This window comes from Lithobates pipiens, unplaced genomic scaffold, assembly GCF_037356315.1.
Source record: "Lithobates pipiens isolate NorthernLeopardFrog02 unplaced genomic scaffold, aLitPip1_a1.2 Scaffold_30, whole genome shotgun sequence".
NCBI lineage: Eukaryota > Metazoa > Chordata > Amphibia > Anura > Ranidae > Lithobates > Lithobates pipiens.
This window is the reverse complement of record NW_027507791.1, coordinates 151,804,244-151,826,655: the sequence shown is the minus strand read 5'-3', so window position 1 is coordinate 151,826,655 and position 22,412 is coordinate 151,804,244. Positions and strand designations below refer to the sequence as shown.

Here is a 22,412-nt window from a genome sequence, read left to right as displayed (position 1 = left end):
ATCACAGTTCATTCATGATTCAGCATGGGGAGGGCCAATTACTTTTACACATAGGGTGAGGCAGGTTTGAACAGCCTTTTTCCCTTAGTAAATTAAATATTAATTTAAAAACTGCATCTTAGATTTACCCGCGTTATCTTTGTGTAATATTAAAATGTGTTTGATTATCTAAATAATTTAAGTGTGAGAAATATGCAAATAAATAAAAATCAGGAAGGGGGCATGAATCGGGTTTACATCCACTTTAAACCCTCTCCTTGTAAACCAACCCATTCAGTTTAAAATAGGAATGAAAAAGGCATAACATTTGTAATACCCTTTTTCTCCCCTTTTTTATAACTAATCATATAGCCTCTGTCCTCAGTTGCATAAGAGCTGGGGGGGGGGTAAGGAGAAGCAACAGTGCACTGAGCCATCGCAGTGAATAGCTGTGCTTTTTTTTGTCGTGTCTGCAGAAGACTGATCATTGGAGGGCACACAAAGTTTCTAACACAGCTAGAGAACTGACCACGATGTCTTCGCCTTAGAGTGGTCAGTTTTTATTGGGAAAGCAGAGGGACTGGCAGGAACACCAGGAATTTCACACAAAGGAAGCATTACAAAGAAAACAGGATACTTTTTCATACACTTATATGGTATAGCAGGCACATATCAGAAATATGAAATGTTGGGTTTACATATTCTTTTAAGCCCATATTTGCATTACTTGCAGTACAAATGTGAAAAAACCAAAAACAAAACAATTCCTCACTTGTGCAATATTTATGTATGTGCAGTGAACAGTTAAATAACCCTTACATCTAAATGAATATACTCTTAGTGCTGTCTTAAATCTATTTAGAAAACAGTTATTACTTCAGACACAAAAAAATTAAGATAGTCCTTTTGCCTTTTTCCCATAGAAAATAAAAAGGTAAAGCTGACTTTTGTTCCCTCCAGAATTGGGAAAACCTAAACAGATAAAAATATGGTCATAATTGTGTAGGCCAAATCTCTAAAAACAGAGTAGGGCCAGTGTAGGTTCATGTGGCATGAACCCTAATGGCCAGTTTCGTTTAAGTCAAATACCCTATTATGACCACTGCACCATTAGTGTAGCACAACAATGTAATAAAAGACATCCACATTTAATTTAGTGTCGTCGATACACATTTGTCTACTGAATATAATGCCAATAAAACTGCTAATGAAATAAGTGGCTGCAGAATGAAATGTTGTGTGAAGCAATTGAATTTAGTCACAACATACATTATAGACAGTGTTAAAGGCAATATTTTTTAACACACAGTTTTGTGGTCAGCTAGAACAAATTAAACTTTTAGGGCATGTGACTATCGCTTAAGGAGTACAGGTGATTACATTAAGTTAATAAAATGTACAGGCATTCTTTACCTCATTTACCTTACAGGTGGAAGCACAATAAATAATGTAAAAGTAGAAGTAGATCTATCATGGCCTGAAATATGTGCACTAAAGGTACAGAAAAGCAAAATAAAATTTTATTTACACAATGAATGTAGTTAGAATTTAAGATGTCATCCTTTAACAATAACAATTTCTCAATGTCTCAAAAAGCAATATTTTTTTTTATACATGTAGTGCCATGTTTCGAACGTTTACAGTGTTTTGGTAGGGTAAAATTATATGTACATGTGGATAAGAGGAGCTAGGTCTAAGGTTACTTCATTCAAGCATGCAAAATAGTCTTTCACAACCCCAATTTCAAAAACAATGGGATGCTGTGTAAGACCAACATAAAAAACAGAATGCAATGATTTGCAAATCTCAAACCCAAATTGTATTCACAATAGAAAAGACAAGAGACATTTTACAATTTTAAGAAAAAAATAAGGTCATTTTTAAAATTGATGGCAGCAACACGTCTCAAAAAAGTTGGAACAGGACCATATTTACCACTATGCAGCATCCCCTCTTGCTGGAGTTCGAGAAGAATGTTGTCTTATTCTTGCCTGATATAGGAGTCTAACTGCTCAAAAGTTCTGGGTCTTCTTTGTAATGTTATTATTTCAAATCTGAAATGCGCTTGAAAAGCAGGCTGACCAGTTAAGCACCCCAATTCACCTACTACAAAGCCACGCGATTGTCATAGATGCAGCATGCAGTTAAGCACTCTGCTGCTTATAATTTGCCAGGCCTTCCCTGAAAAATATGTTATCTGGATTGGAGCATATGCTGGTCTAAAACCTGGATATATCTTTCAGCATTGATGGTGCTTTTCCAGAAGTTCAAGCTGCCCACTCCATACACACAATTGCACCCCATACCATCAGAGAGGCAGGCTTTTGAACTGAGCACCGATAACAAGCTGGAAGGTCCCTCTTCTCTTTAGTCCAAACGTTGCAGTGACCATGGTTGCCGAAAAGAATGTGAAATTTTAATTCGTCTGACCACAAAATCGTTTTCCACTTTGCACAGACCATTTTAAATTAGCTTTGGTCCAGAGAAGACAGGTGTTTCTGGATCATGTTCATATAAGGCTGCTTCATTCCAAGATCAAGCTTTAACTTGCATTATTGGATGGCATGATGAACGGGGCACAACAGCGATTTATGTAAGTATTTCTAAACCTTTGCAGTCATGATCCAATATTGCATTTCGGCCTTGTCCCTTGCGCACAGATTTATGCAGATTCTCTAATTATTTTGATATTATGCACTGTAAAGCCTTTGCAAGCTTACATTGAAGAACATTATTCTGAAATTGTGCAACAATTTTTAGACACATCTTTTCACATACTGGTAAACCTCTGCCCGTCTTTACTTACTCTCCAAGATGCTCTTTTTTATACCCAATCATGTTATGGACTTGTTGCCAGGTAACCCAATTAGTTGTAAATGTTATTCCAGCACGTTCTTGTTAGTGCAACTTACTTTCTAAGCTTTATATTCCCCTGTACTAACTTTTTTGAGGCATGTTGCTGCCACCAATTTCAAAATTACCTTTTTTTTTTTTTATTAAACTTGGAAATTTTCTCAGTTTATACATTTGACATGGTTTCTATTGTGAATAAAATATAGATTTATGAAATTTGTAAATCATTGCATTCCATTTTTATGTAGATTTTACACAGCGCTCCAACTTTTTGGGAATTGGGGTTATATTAAATATGGCACCCGGTCTGGCTGCTTTCAAGCATGAGTTAACCAATTTGGAGAACTCAGATAAACAAGGAAAGTGATTGAACAAAGCCACACCAATGATACTAGAATCTGAAGGCATTTATTCATTTGCAGATATACACAGTAACAAGTCAACACATACCCTTGTCATCAGGGCTTACAATACTGTAAAAGTTAAACAAAAAATTACTTTTCTGGAATAATTACTTTAAGAAAAAACACTAGCTGCTGAAGGGTTTCCACTAACAAATACATACCTCGTCATTTATAGTTCTAACTAAATCTATTTTCCTCCATCGAGTATTGTAAGCCTTAATGTAAGAAATATACAAATTTTACCTGTCAGCTTGTTACTTTGTATTTCTTAAATGAAATTATGCTTTTGGACTCAAACAAATGGAGTGTTGCTATTATCTACTTATTTTACTAGTTATAAATAAGACATTACATTTGTCCATCATCCAAGGGTGGCCATAATAGAAATGATAATCAAAAGCAATGCTCCAGGCATCACTAGTAATAACCAGGCAGCTTCTAAATATCATTGGCACTCATTTAAAGCATTTACAACATGTTATGAAATCTCCGTGAGCAATAAGAAAGCTTGAGACACTTAAAAAAAACAGCTCATCATCCTCTGCTCAACTCCTATATGACCCAATAGTCCTTTGACTATTGCAATAGATGATTACATTGTACTGTACTGTATGTAAAGGAAAACATTTTGTTCTTTTAGTTTTGGAGTGGTACAGTTACACCATTTGTCAAGTTTTAACTGCAGTCTGGAGTCCCCATTGGGGGACTGAATCTGTTTGTTCTGGTGACCACTGTCCCAGAGACAGAAAGGTGGGAGTTGTCACTAGTGTGAGAGAAAATATTTCAATGGGAACAAATGTGCTTTTAGACCCCTTTCACACTGGGGCGTTTTTCAGGCGCTTTAGCGTTAACAAAAAAAGCGCCTGTAAAGTGCTTGAGAGAAGCCTCATCTGCAGTCCCAATGTGAAAGCCCAAGTGCTTTAAGAGCCCTTTCACAATGTCAGCGCCTGAAAAACGCTTGTAAAGCGTAGCAGCGCTTTACCAGCGTTTTTCGAGCGTTATTGGGGTGCTTTTAACCCCTGCTAGTGGCCAAAGGGTTAAAAGCGCCCACAACAGGCGGCTGTCAATAGCGCTTTTCAGGCGTTTTACAGGCGCTTCCCATTGATTTCAGTGGGAAGGGGCGCTTTAGGAGCGTTGCATTCACCGCTCCAAAAGCGCTGCAAAGAAGCTGCTTGCAGGACTTTTTTTTGACGCCTTGCCAGCGCAGCGCCTCGGTGTGAAAGCACTCTGGCTTTTACATTGGGATTGCAGTTACGGCTTCTTTCAGGCGATTTACAGGCATTTTTTAAAGCTAAAGCGCCTGAAAACGCTCCAGTGTGAAAGGGATCTCGGTGTGAAAGCACTCGGGCTTTTACATTGGGATTGCAGTAGCAGCTTCTTTCAAGCGCTTTACAGACGCTTTTTTTTTAATGCTAAAGCGCCTGAAAAACTCCCCGAAAAAAGGGAGTCAAAGTGATAAAGACTTATTTTTTCTTTAAACAAACATGTTATACTTAGCTGCTCTGTGTAGTGGTTTGAACAGAGCAGCCTTAATCATCCTCTTCTCAGGTCCCCCACTGGTGTAGAGCTGGAACAGCAGCTGCTTTCGTGCACATAGCTGAATCTATATCAGGCTTGGTTATTAGGGGGGCTGCGGGGGAAGCTGCATATTGAAGGCTATATTATTACCTTCAGTTTTTACAAACCACTTTAACAACTAAGAGAGGTATTCATCTCAGTGTTGCATCTTCAAGACAGGAAGTGAAGAAAAACTTCCCAGCAGGACTAAGAAACATAACCTGATAAAGGTTTTAACCATTCCTTCATGCATGCAGCCACAACCAAAAACAAATCTTTGGCTATGCATAGATTTTAAGTTAAACCAGAAAAGTTTTTTCCTTTAAAATGTGAATGATTTTTTAATGGAGCACTGAAAACTGAAAGCAATGTCCTCAGAAAACATATGGGGGGGGGGGGGGTAACAAATATTGGGAACACCAGTCTTACAGAGCTGTAGGATACACTGAAAAAAATCGTTATCTTTAGTTTATTTTTGTTGTCTATACTCTAAGTTGTATGAGTGTGTTACACATTCATTCATCAGCACTTAGCATGAGTGGTTAGTAAAATAGGTGACTTATCCGACCCAAAGAGGACAAACTGTTGGTGCCTATTTAGCTGGAGTGTCTAACAATATAGCCTAGTTGTTTTGTTCTTCTAGGGCAGGCATCACTAAATGGTGGACCGTGGTCCAGACCCGGACTGAGTAAAAGTCTGGTCTGGACCACCATGGCAATTAGCTGCCTGTGTGTTCTCTCCTCCGCTTGCCACTGCCATTATCTTAATGGCAAGGCAGAGGGCGGGAGGAGCGATCGGTATGGATTTGTGGGGGGGGGGGGGGCTTTTACAGGGGGATGTCCTAGCAACTATTTATAAGAAGTTAAGAAGCTTCCGCCCTTCATCCAGACCGACCGCTCCCACCCCCTGCTATGAAAGATAGTAGGACTGGAAGGGGAGGGGGAGGGATGATCACACCGATATAAAGGTTAAAGGGGCTGTATTGTTAAGGCGGGCTATGTAAATAGTGTAAAGCTATGGAAAGGGGGACTGAGATGGAACAAAGGTGCTGCAATGTAAACGGGGAGGGGGGGGGGCTTTGAGTTGAAGGAGGCGGCAAAGTAAAAGGATGTCTGATGTAAAAGTGGTTCTATAATGTGAAGGGGGCACTGTATTGTATAAAAGGTGGGGACTTTTATGTTAAGGGGGCTGTAATGCAAAGGGTCACCTACGTTTTAAATAGGGCCTGCAATGTAAAAGGGGGGGCTGCCAAATAAAGATGGGGGACTATGATGTGAAGGGAGTGGAACCATACTGTAAATATGGGGACTGTGATGTAACAATGGGGGACTGCAATCTAAAGGTAGGAGACTGATGCGATGGGGGGACTGTGAAAGGTGGGGGGCCCAATATTGTAAAGGGAAGCTATGATGCGACAGAGGCTGTGATGTAAAGAGGGAAGCAATGTCTTTACTGTATTGTAAAGGGGGCTGTGATGTACAATAGAAGATTGCACTGTGATGTAAATGGGATGGGGGAGGGGCTGTGTTATGAAGGGGGACTGTGTAATAGCTCAAAATAGGAGATCGGACCTCTACTGGAAAAAATAATTTACGGACCGGACATCTATGTATTTTAATTCAATACCCCTGTTCTAGGGCAACAGTCTCCAGTATATTGACCGCGTACACAAAGCAAGGACAGTGGCTGAAAACTGAAAATATTTTATCTTTGGTTTAAGCTCTTGCACGGATATTGGCTTTCTAAATTTCTCTACAGACTGGTTCTGTGAAAAAAGGTTCTTCAAGGTGGTATTTGGTATCAGTAGTTCTTTGTTGTTTGGCCACAATCCTTATTCTGAAGGTTCTTGTCATTTGATTTCAGCTTTTGACCACTGTTGCTCTTGAAACTCAAAACATTTTGGCCGTTAGCCTTACAGAAGCTTAAGCTAAAAAGGCATCAATAATTTGCCCCTAAGCCACCTATTTTAGTTTTTAGTTCAAAATTACACCGCTCTAGTATATATTGATATTCATCAGCAGCTCATTCATCCATGCCTGGGTTACCAAATAACTATAATAGTACTCTAGCATCATGCTATACCCATCAGAACCAGCACTTACCAGAAACATACCAACTTTTCTGAAGGCCAAAATGCTTGCGTTTTTTTTTCAATTTTACAGACCTTGTAAAGCCTCATGCACATTGGATGTTTATTTTGCTTCTAAGAGGAGTTTAGAGACAGGAGCGTTTAGAGGCAGAAAAAAAAAAAAAAACACTCCCAGCAGTAGCAGTACCGTTTTGGTAGAAAAACGCTTGAAGCACCATAAATGCTTGTTAACACTAGGCGCATTTAGTGTTAATTTCAATGACTAGGATAAATTATTCTGGCCAATGAAATGAATAAAAGCCCGAGCACTTGAAATGACTAACGAATTTACACGTGTTTTTTTTTGCCAAAACGCTTCTTTCAGGTGAAAAGGAGTCTAGGAGAGATGGCCAAACATCCAGTGTGCATGTTGCTAAACAAACCATGTAATACAATGGCATCAGCCTAGCAGGCATACACAAAGAAAAGGTTTTTTTTTCAAATGTTGCCTAAACAAATAAACTAATGTCCCATAATACTGGCGATGCCATCATTTTGTCCACCCCCTTTATGACATATACAGATAAAACTGCTATATCTGGAGATTGTGATTTTTCTAGAGAACAGAGCTAAATCCTTCAGAGGTCAATATTATGCAATATATTGATATTATATTATAGGCTACAAACATAAAAGAAAGGCCAAAATGTAGGTTTACATATTAAAGTACTCTTTGTGATCAAGGAGAGAACATTGGTGAAACATTTTTTCTACTTAAATAATTGCACGGTCCAAGTGGACAATTTTAGTTCATGCTCCCTTAGGTTTTGGATTACTACCACTTAGAAAAGGACAGCTACTTCCCCATCAACAATGGCTTCCACACAGTCTATCAAATTCTATATTCCACATATGGTAAAAATATGAAAACAGTAATATGTACTTTGCAAATACTTTGTGTAACATTACACAAGTATTTAACATAGGCAAAATTCATTAGTTCCCAAACAGTTTGAAAACAATAAAAATATATCAATTTGGTATTATTTAATTGTTATCAAAGACAATGAATGCCAAGAACACTTATTTAAGAATCAGCTCAAGTTTTTGTACAAAAAATAATCCTCCTACAGTAACAAACAATGAATGGTTTTGTTTGTCTGATGGACCATTCATTTTACTAAACAATGAAGTGACGTATTATCAAGGGGGCTCCTTTCAGCAAATGTTCTTGAGTAAAATAATCAAATTCCAGTATGAATCTTGGATAGGAGTAAATCTGGTGTTCAAAATGCACAGCAGTTCATCCTGTGCCCGATTCTCAATGGCAAGTAACTTACTGGTCACAGGCACCTTTTAAAAACTTGCACGCATAAAACATCTTCACACCACTCTGTCCAACATGGTGGTCCTATTTGTGAGTCACTCTGTTATGAACAGGAGGTGAGCATCATGTTCTATGCTCATCCACAAAGCAGACCCGTGAGTATCCTCATCAAACTTGTATGATGATTATAGATTCTCTTAATAAAAGATCTCTCAACATAGTCAAGGAACAACATGAATTAAAATTCCCTTCGTCATATTTCATGTGAAACAGCTGCTTTATTCCCATATAAATTAAAATGGCAGTTTCTCTTTGAACAGCTGCAATGGCACATCATTTTTAAGAATAAGTCATCTGCTCCTATTTATTGGCTTCTGGGTAAGTGGGATATTTCACTGTCTCAATTTTTTCCTTAACTTTATATGAGGGATATAGACCAGTTCTTCCTAGTTTGCGGTTAATGCCTTTTGAATAGCCATCCCAGTGATTTCCAGCTACTCCAATAATGTCCCCAGGTTCCATAGGGATTTCTTCAGGGTTTCGAGGATGGTGGGGATATATCGCAATTTGGTTGTGAGCATTCTGTCCTCCAAAATAATAAATATCATCCAAGGAGTGAAAGTTGGCTGAAGCATCTGGATGAAGTGTTTGCATGATTTCATAGGCAACTCGACAGACCTATACAAAAAAAAAGATCACAAAAAATGGAAATAAAATAGATACGCCACCAGCTATTGCATTTTACATTTTTAAAATTCTGTTTTGTAGAACTGCTGTTCTACAGAATTCTCAGAAATTTTACTTCTTACAAATATGATTGACTCACTGCTACTCCCAGTTTTTCTCCCATATTGACACTGGATCGATCATATGCCAAAAGCAGGAACATCCTCACACTCAGTAGTTAAGAAGTGGTAAATAGCTTATTTTGCATTCATTCACATATAAAATATTCTTTAAGTTAGCCTAATTTATATGTATTCAGCGCCATAGCAGTAAACACTTTCATGTATTTATAAAGAAAATGTACCTGAAAATAATGTTTTTTTTAATTGTCAAGTACTCTGGAGAGCTAGAGTTCCCTTATTTACCACTAGCATCTTGTTCAAGTCATCCTTTCCCTTAGAAGAGAACGAAGATTGATAGATTTTTTTAACACTTACCTCAAGATGAGATTAAAGTGGTTGTAAACCCTTACATATGCCCTGTGAACTGACTAGCCTTAGGTGATACACAGAGATTAAACAAACCCTCCTACATAAATTGTATCTGCTTATTTGTAGCCATCTTTACCTCTACAGCTGTTCAACATTCATAATTTATAAAGCTTGTTTGAGATGTCAGAAAAAAGGGGTGGGGAGCTAAAATTACACTGTGCAGAGCTCAGTAAGGAGAGCTCCGAGAGCCAAATGGAGGGAAAGCTGTCAGTTACAGGCCATGTGCTGGAGCTCCCTGTCAGCTTTTTCCCTCTTGGTGTCAGGAAAACTTATCAGAAGTGACGCATGAAGATAGAGGAATGAGGCAGCACTTCACATGAAGAGATGCAAGTCAACTCTGGTTTCTCAGCTCTTTCACAATAAATGATCAAATGTCAGTACTAGTTAAACAAAGTATGACATTTTAGACAGTAAAAGCAAGGTTCTTGGTCACTGGACAAATAGAAAGTGTACATTGTTGTTTTTGGTACTAGTTCCTCTGCCACATGTCTTATATCCAAACTATTTACCCAATTGCTTTTAGGACTTTCCTTCACTTGGTAACGTTAAAAGCATTTGGGCCTACAAATGCCAACTACTATATGAATGTCCCCTATGAAACACCCTCACCACATACATACATACACACACACACACACACACACACACACACACACACACATACATACACAGTGACTTGCAAAAGTATTCACCCCCTTGGCTTTTTACCTATTTTGTTACATTACAGCCTATAGCTCAATATTTTTTTAATCTGAATTATATGTGATTGCTCTAAGTTGGTCTAAGTTGGTGAAGTAAAATTTGAAAAATATATACATTGTACTATTTTTCAGAAATAAAAAAAAATTATAATTGGCATGTGCATATGTATTCACCCCCTTTGTTATGAAGCCCATAAAAAGCTCTGGTGCAACCAATTACCTTCAGAAGTCATAATTAGTGAAATTATGTCCACCTGTGTGCAATCACAAGTGTCACATGATCTGTCATTACATATATACACCTTTTTAAAAGGCCCCAGAGGCTTTAACACCTAAGCAAGAGGCACCACTAACCAAACACTGCCATGAAGACCAAGAAACTCTAAAAAAGCAAGTGAGGGACAATGTTATTGAAAATTACAAGTCAGGGTTAGGTCATAAAAAAAAAATATCCAGATTTTGGACGATCCCTAGGAGCACCATCAAATCTATCATAACCAAAAGGAAAGAACATGGCACAACAGCAAACCTGCCAAGAGACGGCCGCACACCAAAACTCATGAACCAGGCAAGGAGAGCATCAGAGAGGCAGCGCAGAGACCTAAGGTAATCCTGTAGGAGCTGCAGAGTTCCACAGCAGAGCCTGGAATATCTGTAAATAGGACGGCAATAAGCCGGACGCTCCATCGAGTTGGGCTTTATGGTGGAGTGGCCAGAAGAAAGCCACTACTTTTGCAAAAAAAAAGCATGTGGGAGACTCCCAAAATGTATGGAGGGAGTTGCTCTGGTCTGATGAGATTAAAATTGAACTTTTTGCACATCAAAGAAAACGCTGTCTGGCGCAAACCCAACACATCACCCAAATAATACCATCCCCACAGTGAAACATAGTGGGAGCAGCATCATGCTGTGGGGATGTTTTTCAACAGTCGGTACTGGGAAACTGGTCGGAGTTGAGGGAAAGAGGGATGGTGCTAAATACAGGGATATTTTTGAGAAAAACTTGTACCACTCTGTGTGATTTGAGGCTAGGATGGAGGTCCCCAATGACCCCAAACACACTAATAAATCAACAATTGAGTGGTTTAAGGGGAAACATGTAAATGTGTCCGAATGGCCTAGTCAAATCCCAGACCTCAATCCAATAAAAAAATCTGTGGTCAGACTTAAAGATTGCTTTTCACAAGTGCAAACCATCCAACTTGAAGGAGCTGGAGCAGTTTTACAAGAAGGAATGGGCAAAAATCCCAGTGGTAAGATGTGGCAAGCTCATAGAGACTTATCCAAAGTGACTTCGAGCGGTGATAGCCGCAAAAGGTGGCCTACAAAGTATTGACTTAAGGGGGGTCAATAGAAATTCAAATTAACTTTTTCTGTCATTTTGTCCTATTTGTTGTTTGCTTCACAATAAAAATAAAATCATGGAAAAAAAGTTGTGGGCATGTTCTGTAAATTAAATGATGCAAATCCTCAAACAATAGATGTTAATTCCAGGTTGTGAGGCAACAAAAATTGAAAAATGCCAAGGGGGTGAATACTTTTGCAAGGCACAGTATATATTGTATACATACACACAAATGTTCCTACGTTTTAATTCACAGGACATGGAAACAAGGCTAAGTGGCTCAACTATGCACAAAAACATAGGAACTGGGGTGCAGAAAAATGGCAGACTGATTTGGACTGTTGAGTCAAAGTTGGAAATATTTGGCTGTGGAAAAAGGCAGTCTTTTCATGAAGGGTTGGAGAGTGGTACAAAAATAGGGATCTATAGCTAACAGAGAAGCATTTTTCTTCATCATGCCATACCATCAGGGAGGGGTGTGATTGGCCTTAAATTTATTCTGCAGTAGGACAACGTCCCCAAACATACAGCCAATGTTATTAAGATCTACTTTTAGTGTAAAGAACAAGGAGTCCTGGAAGTGATGGTACAGCGCCACAAAAAAATATAAAAGAACAAACTGTGCTGAATATCCCTCAATATCCACAAAGCAGCAGCTCTGCTGCAAGACACAGTCATAAACACAAACAGGAAAATAGAGCTGCGCTAAATCATTCCCTTAAATGTAAAAAGGAAGGTAACAAATAAAATCGTGGAGAAACGCGAGTGTCATTTGTAAAATCCTCTCGTGATACTAGTGATTCACAGCACGACATGAAAAATTCCTCTACTACATAGAGTGCATGCTTACCAGATAGCAAGCGTTATACCACTTGTGGCTCAATACCCAGCCAGGGACTTGATCTTCAGAGGAGGAGTCAAATGACAGCTCGTATCAAGAAAGTTTCTCGTAATATATACACACATATATTTATTAGAAAATTAATAGCTAAAACGAAGTTGGCTCGGCTGCGTGAATGGCCGTAGGTGTACTTTGGTTTGTGCATGAGGTTCTGTGGGCGCATGCCCATTGGTCAGCAGAGCAGCCAATCAGCGCGTCCGTCAGACTCTAAGTCCGCTGGCCATCCTTGATCATTCCCTGCAGAGACAGAATGGGGATCTGCCATAGTAAAAAGGCAGATCTCCGTTCTGATAGTGGATCTCAGAGATCCTGTCTTTCTGCTAAAGGCAGTCCATCGCCCCACACAGCCAGAAACGCACTGAGGGAAAACATTCATCCCCTTTATCACCCCAATGTTAACCCCTTTCCTTATTTTTCTAGGGATAAACAATTATAGTCCCCATTGAAGGGATAGCTTTATGGTGAGGGATATTTCCAAGCTTGAAATGTCATGGATTCATAGGATCAAGTCATATATCCCATATGGTTTGATTGTTGACGTTAATTCCTTTATTGACAATTCCTGAGGACTGGACTTTGGGGTATAGCAGCTTATAATTAACCATATATTACTTATATGTTTGTTAATACTTTATATAGGCTGATCTATTAATTTTTTCAATGCTTTACGTAATTAGATTAGCGGTCCACTGTGTTAGTAAATTTATGGTGTTAGTGACCAGATTGAGCCTATATCACAATAGCGTTCCAGAATATTTTTACTAATAGAAATATATTAGATGTTATATCAAGCTTTTGGGTATACTTAGGATCCCCTAATTTGTGTAGATAGTCGCTTAATATTTGTTATTTGGGTGTTCTTAACATAGATGATTGGGAGCTACTGCAGTAAGCTATGAGTGCCCTGACAAAGGGGGATGCCTTTTTCTATATCTTCACTCAGACACATTATGTGATGGTTCATCTCGGGAGTGGGTATAACTAGGATCTTCCAAACGAGTTTGTTGCTTGGTTAGTCATCCTTTCTATCTGGGTGTTAAGTTTATGTAGACCACTAGTGGCTGCTGCAGATAACAGAGAATGTCTTCAAACTCTGTGTTTGTCTATACAAATTGAATCCCATGCTAAAGTTGTCAGTGTTTAATAGAATTAGATATTGTTTTTTTTTAGCCTGTTAGTCTATTAAGAAGGTTCCACAATTAATAACTAGGAGCTTTGGCTAAAGCCTTTAAAGTTTGGGTAACATTTGAGCCCCTATATAAAATTAGGGTGAGAATTTGTCATCCTTTTCCCTCAATTGTGTTTCCCACTGTTAATTATTGTTACAGACTTTGGGATCGTATATATATACACACACACACACACACACACACACATATATATACACATACACACATATACACAGTGCCTTGCGAAAGTATTCGGCCCCCTTTAACTTTTCAACCTTTTGCCACATTTCAGGCTTCAAACATAAAGATATAACATTTTTATATTTTTGAAGAATCACCAACAAGTGGCACAATTGTGAACTGGAACGAAATCTATTGGATTTTTGAAACTTTTTTAACTAATAAAAAAATGAAAAGTGGGGCGTGCAAAATTATTCGGCCCCCTTGCGTTAATACTTTGTAGAGCCACCTTTTGCTGCGATTACAGTGGCAAGTCGCTTGGGGTATGTCTCTATCAGTTTTGCACATCGAGAGACTGAAATTCTTGCCCATTCTTCCTTGCAAAACAGCTCAAGCTCAGTGAGGTTGGATGGAGAGCGTTTGTGAACAGCAGTTTAGAGCTCTTTCCACAGATTCTCGATTGGATTCAGGTCTGGACTTTGACTTGGCCATTCTAACCCCTGGATACATTTATTTGTGAACCATTCCTTTGTAGATTTTGCTGTATGTTTGGGATCATTGTCTTGTTGGAAGATAAATCTCCGTCCCAGTTTCAGGTCTTTTGCAGACTCCAACAGGTTTTCATCCAGAATGGTCCTGTATTTGGCTACATCCATCTTCCCCTCAATTTTTACCATCTTCCCTGTCCCTGCTGAAGAAAAGCAGGCCCAAACCATGATGCTGCCACCACCATGTTTGACAGTGGGGATGGTGTGTTGAGGGTGATGAGCTGTGTTGCTTTTACGCCAAACATATCGTTTTGCATTGTGGGCAAAAAGTTTGATTTTGGTTTCATCTGACCAGAGCATCTTCTTCCACATGTTTGGTGCGTCTCCCAGGTGGCTTGTGGCAAACTTTAGACGAGACTTTTTATGGATATCTTTGAGAAATGGCTTTCTTCTTGCCACTCTTCCATAAAGGCCAGATTTGTGCAGTGTACAACTGATTGTTGTCCTATGGACAGACTCTCCCACCTCAGCTGTAGTTCTCTGCAGTTCATCCAGAGTGATCATGGGCCTCTTGGCTGCATCTCTGATCAGTCTTCTCCTTGTCTGAGCTGAAAGTTTAGAGGGACGGCCAGGTCTTGGTAGATTTGCAGTGGTCTGATACTCCTTCCATTTCAAAATGATCGCTTGCACAGTGCTCCTTGGGATGTTTAAAGCTTGGGAAATCTTTTTGTATCCAAATCTGGCTTTAAACTTCTCCACAACAGTATTACGGACCTGCCTGGTGTGTTCCTTGGTCTTCATGATGCTCTCTGCACTTTCAACAGAACCCTGAGACTATCACAGAGCAGGTGCATTTATATAGAGACTTGATTACACACAGGTGGATTCTATTTATCACCATCAGTCATTTAGCACAACAGTGGATCATTCAGAGATCCTCGCTGAACTTCTGGAGTGAGTTTGCTGCACTGAAAGTCAAGGGGCCGAATAATTTTGCACGCACCACTTTTCAGTTTTTTATTTGCTAAAAAAGTTTAAAATATCCAATAGATTTCGTTCCACTTCACAATTGTATCCCACTTGTTGGTGATTCTTCACAAAAAATTAAAATTTTATATCTTTATGTTTGAAGCCTGAAATGTGGCAAAAGGTTGAAAAGTTCAAGGGGGCCGAATACTTTCGCAAGGCACTGTGTGTGTGTGTGTGTGTGTGTGTGTGTGTGTGTGTGTGTGTGTGTGTGTGTGTGTGTGTGTGTGTGTGTGTGTGTGTGTGTGTGTGTGTGTGTGTATATATCTATATATATATATATATATATATATATATATAGAGATATATACACACATACATACACACACACACACACACACACATATATATATATTTTTTTTTTTACACACACATATATACACCCCTACATATGACCATTTCCCTTTAGTAGGGCGAGATTCCCTCTTTAAATATGGAGGATTTCTTGGCTGCCCACCCGAGACTCAGATCGAGGTATGGTTTTCGCTGTAGGTGTATTTAAGCAGCAGATTGTTTTGAAACGCATCAGGAGGAGAAACATGCCGACGTCACCATGCTGTTATGATCCCAGAAGGACAGGCGTTTATGCTAGCTGGCCAGCTTCCCTTTTACCAATGCGGTTTTATATGCTTTTGAATGTAAGTGCATTGCTTTTATTAAACTTTAGGTTTTACACTATGGCGAGTTCTCGTATCTGGGTTATCCTTTTGACCATACCTTTTGCAAAAGAAACTGGCTCCCTCTGCTCTTGGTAAAGGGCTTAGACCTTCTGTCAGATCTTTAGGCCACAGTACTGGTGTCTACCATAGGGCGTTTTCCAGCAGTCTGGAGCAGACATCTCCTGCAATCAGGTGTCACCTGAGACTGTTTGCAGGAGGTGTGTGTGTGTATATATATATATATATATATATATATATATATATATATATATATATATATATATATATATATATATATATATATATATATATATATCTATCAAGCAGATGCTTACAAATTTGCCTTGGGATTTTCATTGAGCCTTGACCTGTATTCCTAAATCCTGTACCTGTACCTTGTGTCCTGTTTTCCTGAAACCTGCACCCATCCTTGGACCCGTGTCTTGCAGACTTATCCCTTCCCCCTGGATTGATTAAGTTTATGATTATATCTTACTCCTGTATTCATGTTTGGTTTGGAGAGTTATTGTGTGCCACTGTGGTTGTTTGCTGGTTTGCTTTATTGTTTATGATTTATCCTTTTAATAAACCGCTCCAGCCAGCCTCCACGCCAGCCCATCCGCTCCAGCCAGCCTCCACGCCAGCCCATCCGCTCCAGCCAGCCTCCACGCCAGCCCATCCGCTCCAGCCAGCTTCCACGCCAGCCCATCCGCTCCAGCCAGCTTCCACGCCAGCCCATCCGCTCCAGCCAGCTTCCACGCCAGCCCATCCGCTCCAGCCAGCTTCTACGCCAGCCCATCCGCTCTAGCCTTCCTCCTCGCCAACCGATCCGCTCTAGCCTTCCTCCCCGCCAACCGATCCGCTCCAGTCTGCCTCCACGCCAACCGATCTACTCCAGCCTGCCTCTACCCCAGCCGATCCACTCCAACCTGCCAACATATTTACCAATAGGGTCAGGCTAGCCTCTGATGGTCCTGAACCCGATGACCCACCTAACCCTGCCAATCTTCTGCCAGCTGTCCGGCCTGATGCTCCAGTATTTGCTGTTCAGCCTGATGTTCCGGAGCCCATGTTCCAGCGCCCACGGTCCAGCCTGAAGTTCCGGTGCCCACGGCCCAGCCTGAAGTTCCGGTGCCCACGGCCCAGCCTGAAGTTCCGGTGCCCGTTTTCCAGCCTTCTGAGCGGGCGCCCATCTCCCAGCCAATGCCAGCATTCTGGGCCAGTGCCCGTCATTTAGGTGGATGATTTAACACAGCTCTATTTTCCTAGTAGCTTCACAAAACCCTGATCTCAACATTGAGTCTATCTGGGCTAACAAAGACAGAAGGATTTGAGGCAGCCTACATCCACAAAATATCTTTGGTTCGTTCTCCAAGATGTTTGGAACAACCTGTCTGCCACGTTCCTTCAAAAACTGTGTGAACGTGTACCTAGAAGAATCAATGCGGTTTTGAAGGCAAAACCAAATACTGATTTGATTTGGATTTCTCTTCTATTCGTTAATTTTTATCAAATAACAAAATGGAAAATAAATTAACACTTCTATTTCTGAAAGCATTATTAATTTACAGCATTTTTTCACACCTGCCTAAGACTTTAGCACAGTACTGTATAAATATACACATACATACACTAGAGCTGCCCAATTTGAAAGACCACTGCGCAAATACTGTGTGACATAAAATATTGCAACAAACACACCATTTTATTCTCTAGGGTCTCTGCGCTATATATATATATATATATATATATATATATATATATATATATATATATATATATATATATATATATATATATATATATATATATATATATAATGTTTAGGGGTTCTGAGTAATTTTCTACCAATAAATATTGATTTTTAACTTGTAAGCAGCAAGTGCCATGAAAAGGTTTAGTTTGTGGTTAAGCTTCTCTCATCTACAGGCAGAAGTCCATTCCTTTGAGCTACTTGTTTATACTTATCCATGATGTGATAAAACTTGGCAGGCTGCCTGGATTTTTTACAGCTGTAAGAACACTCTGCATTTGTTAGAAAGAATCATGAAATGCTGTTTTGAAGATCGGGAAGGTAAAAGAACTGCGATTTTGATTCTTAAATAATTGTGCAGCTCTAATACACACACACACACACACACACACACACACACACACACACACACACACACACACACACACACACCCCCTCTTCTATATACTCAGACACATCATCGCCTTTTTAAAGTACACAACAAACATCAGCTGATCTAGTATCAGAAGAGGTAGTCAGAGATATCGTAGAAGACATCAGAAGAGCACGTTGGCGCACAAATAAAACCTGGAGTGTAGTGCCCAACTTTTTCTCTGTAAAATTAACATCACAAGAGATATCTGTAATAAACAAAGGTTTAGAATGTTGTCCCACTACAAAATTAACTTAAAACAAGATTTACACTGCTTCTATCATTCTAGATTTTAAGGACATTGTATGCAATGCGTCCACAGATCTGACGGATGACGACATACACTGGGTTAGCTATAATTTTGAGGGTAAAGCGTAATACACCCACACCAACTACTATTGCTCCAGTGGAGATTTGTTAAAAGAGTCGACAAGGTTATTGCTGAACTTTTGCAAAGCAGGTCTGTGGATTATACCAGTAATCTTACCAGACAAGGCAGGGAAGCATTGACATTCTTGTTGGCTAGACAGGACTTTATTGTCAAGCCTGGCAACAAGGATGGATCAATTTTGGTAATGGATAAAGTTTTATGAACATGTGCTAGAGATACAATGATCAGATTTGAAAACATGTTGCTCTTGATGGATGAATAAAGACGAATGCTGCAGCTACTTTGTATTGCTTTGTATGTGCAGAAATGTGGACAGGTTCCAGCAGTAGAGCATTTACAGCATGCACTGACTGCAAATCAGCAAACCTTCTAGCCTCTACTGCATACGCTCTGGCCACAGGCAAAGGCAATGGACAAAAAGCAAGAAGGAAAGGACACTGCAGCAGCGGCGAGTGATCCAAAGACCAAGAGTGAGTTCACAGGCACATTGTCAAATGCCACTCTTTAAAACCAAGGACTAAACACCCAGCTAAATATATTGCTTGATAGAGACATTGCTCTCTCTATCCATAGATATCTATATCTACACACACGCACACAGTATCTCACAAAAGTGAGTACACCCCTCACATTTTTGTAAATTTTTTTATTATATCTTTTCATGTGACAACACTGAAGAAATTACACTTCGCTACAGTGTAAAGTAGTGAGAGTGTACAGCTTGTATAACTGTGTAAATTTTCTGTTCCCCTCAAAATAACTAAACACACAGCCATTAATGTGTAAACCGCTGGCAACAAAAGTGAGTACACCCCTAAGTGAAAATGTCCAAATTGGGCCCAAAGTGTCAATATTTTTTGTGGCCGCCATTATTTTCCAGCACTGCCTTAACCCTCTTGGGCATGAAGTTCACCAGAGCTTTACAGGTTGCCACTCGAGTCCTCTTCTACTCCTCCATGATGACATCACGGAGCTGGCGAATGTTCGAGACCTTGCGCTCCTCCACTTTCCGTTTGAAGATTCCCAACAGATGCTCAATAACGTTTAGGTCTGGAGACATACTTGGCCAGTCCATTACATTTACCTTCAGCTTCTTTAGCAAGGCATCAGTCATCTTGGAGGTGTGTTTGGGGCCCTTATGTTGGAATACTGTTCTGCAGCCCAGTCTCCGAAGGGAGGGGATCATGCTCTGCTTCAGTATGTCACAGTACACGTTGGCATTCATGGTTCCCTCAATGAACTGTAGCGCACCAGTGCCAATAGCACTCATGCAGCCCCAGACCATGACACCAAGCTTGATTGTAGGCAAGACAAGCTTGTCTTTGTACTCCTCAACTGGTTGCCGCCACACACGCTCAACCCCACCTGAACCAAATATTTTTATCTTGGTCTCATCAGACCAAAAGGCATGGTTCCAGTAATCCATGTCCTTAGTCTGCTTGTCTTCATTAAACTGTTTGTGGGTATTCTTGTGCATCATCTTAAGAGGCTTTCTTCTGGGATAACAGCCATACAGACCAATTTCATCCAGTATGCGGTGTATGGTCTGAGCAGTGACAGGCTGACCCCCCACCCCTTCAATCTCTGCAGCAATGCTGACAGCACTCATGTGTCTATTTCTCAAAGACAACCTCTGGATATAACAATGTGCACATGCACTCAACTTCTTTGGTCGACCATGGCAAGGCCTGTTCTGAATGGAACCTGTCCTATTACACCGCTGTATGCTCTTGGTCACCGTGCTGCAGCCCACTTTTCCTGGGTCTTGGCATTCTTATAGCCTAGGCCATCTTTATATAGAGCAACAATTCTTTTTGTTCAGATCCGCAGAGTTCTTTGCCATGGGGGGCCATGTTGAACGCCCAGTGACCAGTATGAGAGAGCGAGAGCAATAACACAAAATTTAAACACACCTGTTCACCATTCACACCTGAGACCCTGTAACACTAACAGGTCACATGACACGGGGGAGGGAAAACTGCTAATTGGGCCCAATTTGGATGTTTTCACTTAGGAGTGTACTCACTTTTGTTGCTAGTGGTTTAGACATTAACCACTTAAGCCCTGGAAGGATTTGCCCCCTTAATGACCAGGACATTTTTTGCGATACGGCACTGCGTCTCTTTAACTGACAATTGTGCAGTTGTGTGATGTTGTACTCAAAACACAATTTTGTCCTTTTTCCCCCACAAATAGAACTCTTTTGGTGGTATTTGATCACCTCTGCGGTTTTTATTTTTGAGCTATAAACAAAAAAAGAGCAACAATTTTGAAAACACACAAATTTTGTACTTTTTGCTATAAGAAAATATCCCAAAATTATTTAAAAAGAATAAAAAAAATATTTCTTCATCAGTTTAGGCCGATATATATTCTTCTACATATTTTTGTTAAAGAAAAAAATAAAATAAAACTCTCGTGTATATTGATTGGTTTGCACAAAATATATAGCGTCTACAAAATAGGGGATAGATTTATGGCATTTTTAGTATTATCATTGTTTTTTCTACTAGTAATGGTGGTGATCTGCAATTTTTAATCGGGACTGCAACATTGATCGGACACTTTTTTGGGACCAGTGACTTTTATACAGCGATCAGAGCTAAAAATAGCCCGAAAATGTCACTGGCAGGGAAGGGGGCGATCAAGGGGTAAAATGTGTTCCCTCAGTGTGCGTTCTAACTGGGCGTTGGATAGGACTGACTGGGGGAGGAGACTCATCACTGTTCCTACTTATATCCTACACACACAGATCCCCATTCTGGCTATGTAAGAAGTGATCGCGGGTGCCCAGTGGACATCGTGCCCGCCGGTCACGCGCATTAGCTCCGGGGACACGCTGCGTGCGCACCCGCCATATCGACTTAAAGAGCTGACGTACAAATGACAGATTCGCACAGCTGTGCCAACCTGCCGCAGTACAAATGCAGCGGCGGTTTGGCAAGTAGTTAATGGCCGTTTCGTTATTTTGAGGGGACAGCAAATTTACACTGTTCTACAAGCTGGATACTCACTACTTTACATTGTAGCAAAGTGTAATTTCTTCAGTGTTGTCACATGAAAAAAGATATAATAAAATATTTACCAAAATGCGAGGCGTGTACTCACTTTTATGAGATACTGTATGTATTTTTGGAGATCAATACAAAGTGGGAGAAATTTAATCCCGTGCAGATACTGTACATTTGCCACTAAAAAAGAAATGAAGGGTCTATAATTTTTATCATAGGTGTATTTTACACGATAGAGACAGAATTTCAATCAAAAATCCAAAAACGCACATGAGTCAAATGTTATAAATTAAAGAGGAAGTAAAGGCAGTTAAAAAAAAAAAAAAAAAAAAAATGCAACCTGAAAGGCAAAGGCATAATGAGCTAGTATGCATAGCATAGCATAGCATACTAGCTCATTATGAATAACTTACCTGAGAACGAAGCACCCGAAGTGGTCCTCCGTCTTCATGTTCGCCGCTGCCATGTATCCTGGAGTGACTTCCGGGTCTCACTGCTGACGTCACTCCAGCGCATGCACATGGGAGCCGACAAGAGCAGCATATCTCCGCGATCTGCCGCCTGCCCAGTGCGCATGCGCGCCGCTGTCTTTTTGTAAATATCTCCTAAACTGTATAGGTTTAGGAGATATTTCTTGGACCTACAGGTAAGCCTTAATCTAGGCTTACCTGTAGGTCGAAGTGGCTTGTAAGGGTTTACAACCACTTTAAGTTGCAGTTCAGTTAGTAATTTAAGTATTCAATCCCCTACCAACCAACAATAATTCTGCCTCCCACAGACTGGCTACAGTATCTGCTCATATGGTACACAAATTAGACCTGTCAATTTAAGAAGGTTCTCCTAATTACAACTCATTATGTGTATAACAGACACCTGTCCACAGAATCTTTTTCCATTCAAACCTCATCATCATGTCAAAGGATACCCAGAACAAGATTGCAGACCTTAATTCGCAGTGTTAGTAGGAAGTA

The 22,412-nt window shown here is 40.0% G+C and overlaps 1 protein-coding gene across 17 annotated transcripts in view; it reads right to left on the bottom strand.

Annotated features, from left to right (window-relative positions):
- Positions 1-3,218: 3,218 nt before the first annotated feature.
- FUT8 (fucosyltransferase 8) overlaps positions 3,219-22,412 on the bottom strand; it is a 308,566-nt gene continuing 289,372 nt past the window's right edge. For all 17 annotated transcript variants that reach the window (XM_077464962.1, XM_077464964.1, XM_077464961.1 and 14 more), the window contains one exon: positions 3,219-8,866. In XM_077464962.1, coding sequence (XP_077321088.1) covers positions 8,549-8,866 — 318 coding nt within the window. In that variant the 3' untranslated portion in view covers positions 3,219-8,548. The remainder of the gene's footprint in view (positions 8,867-22,412) is intronic.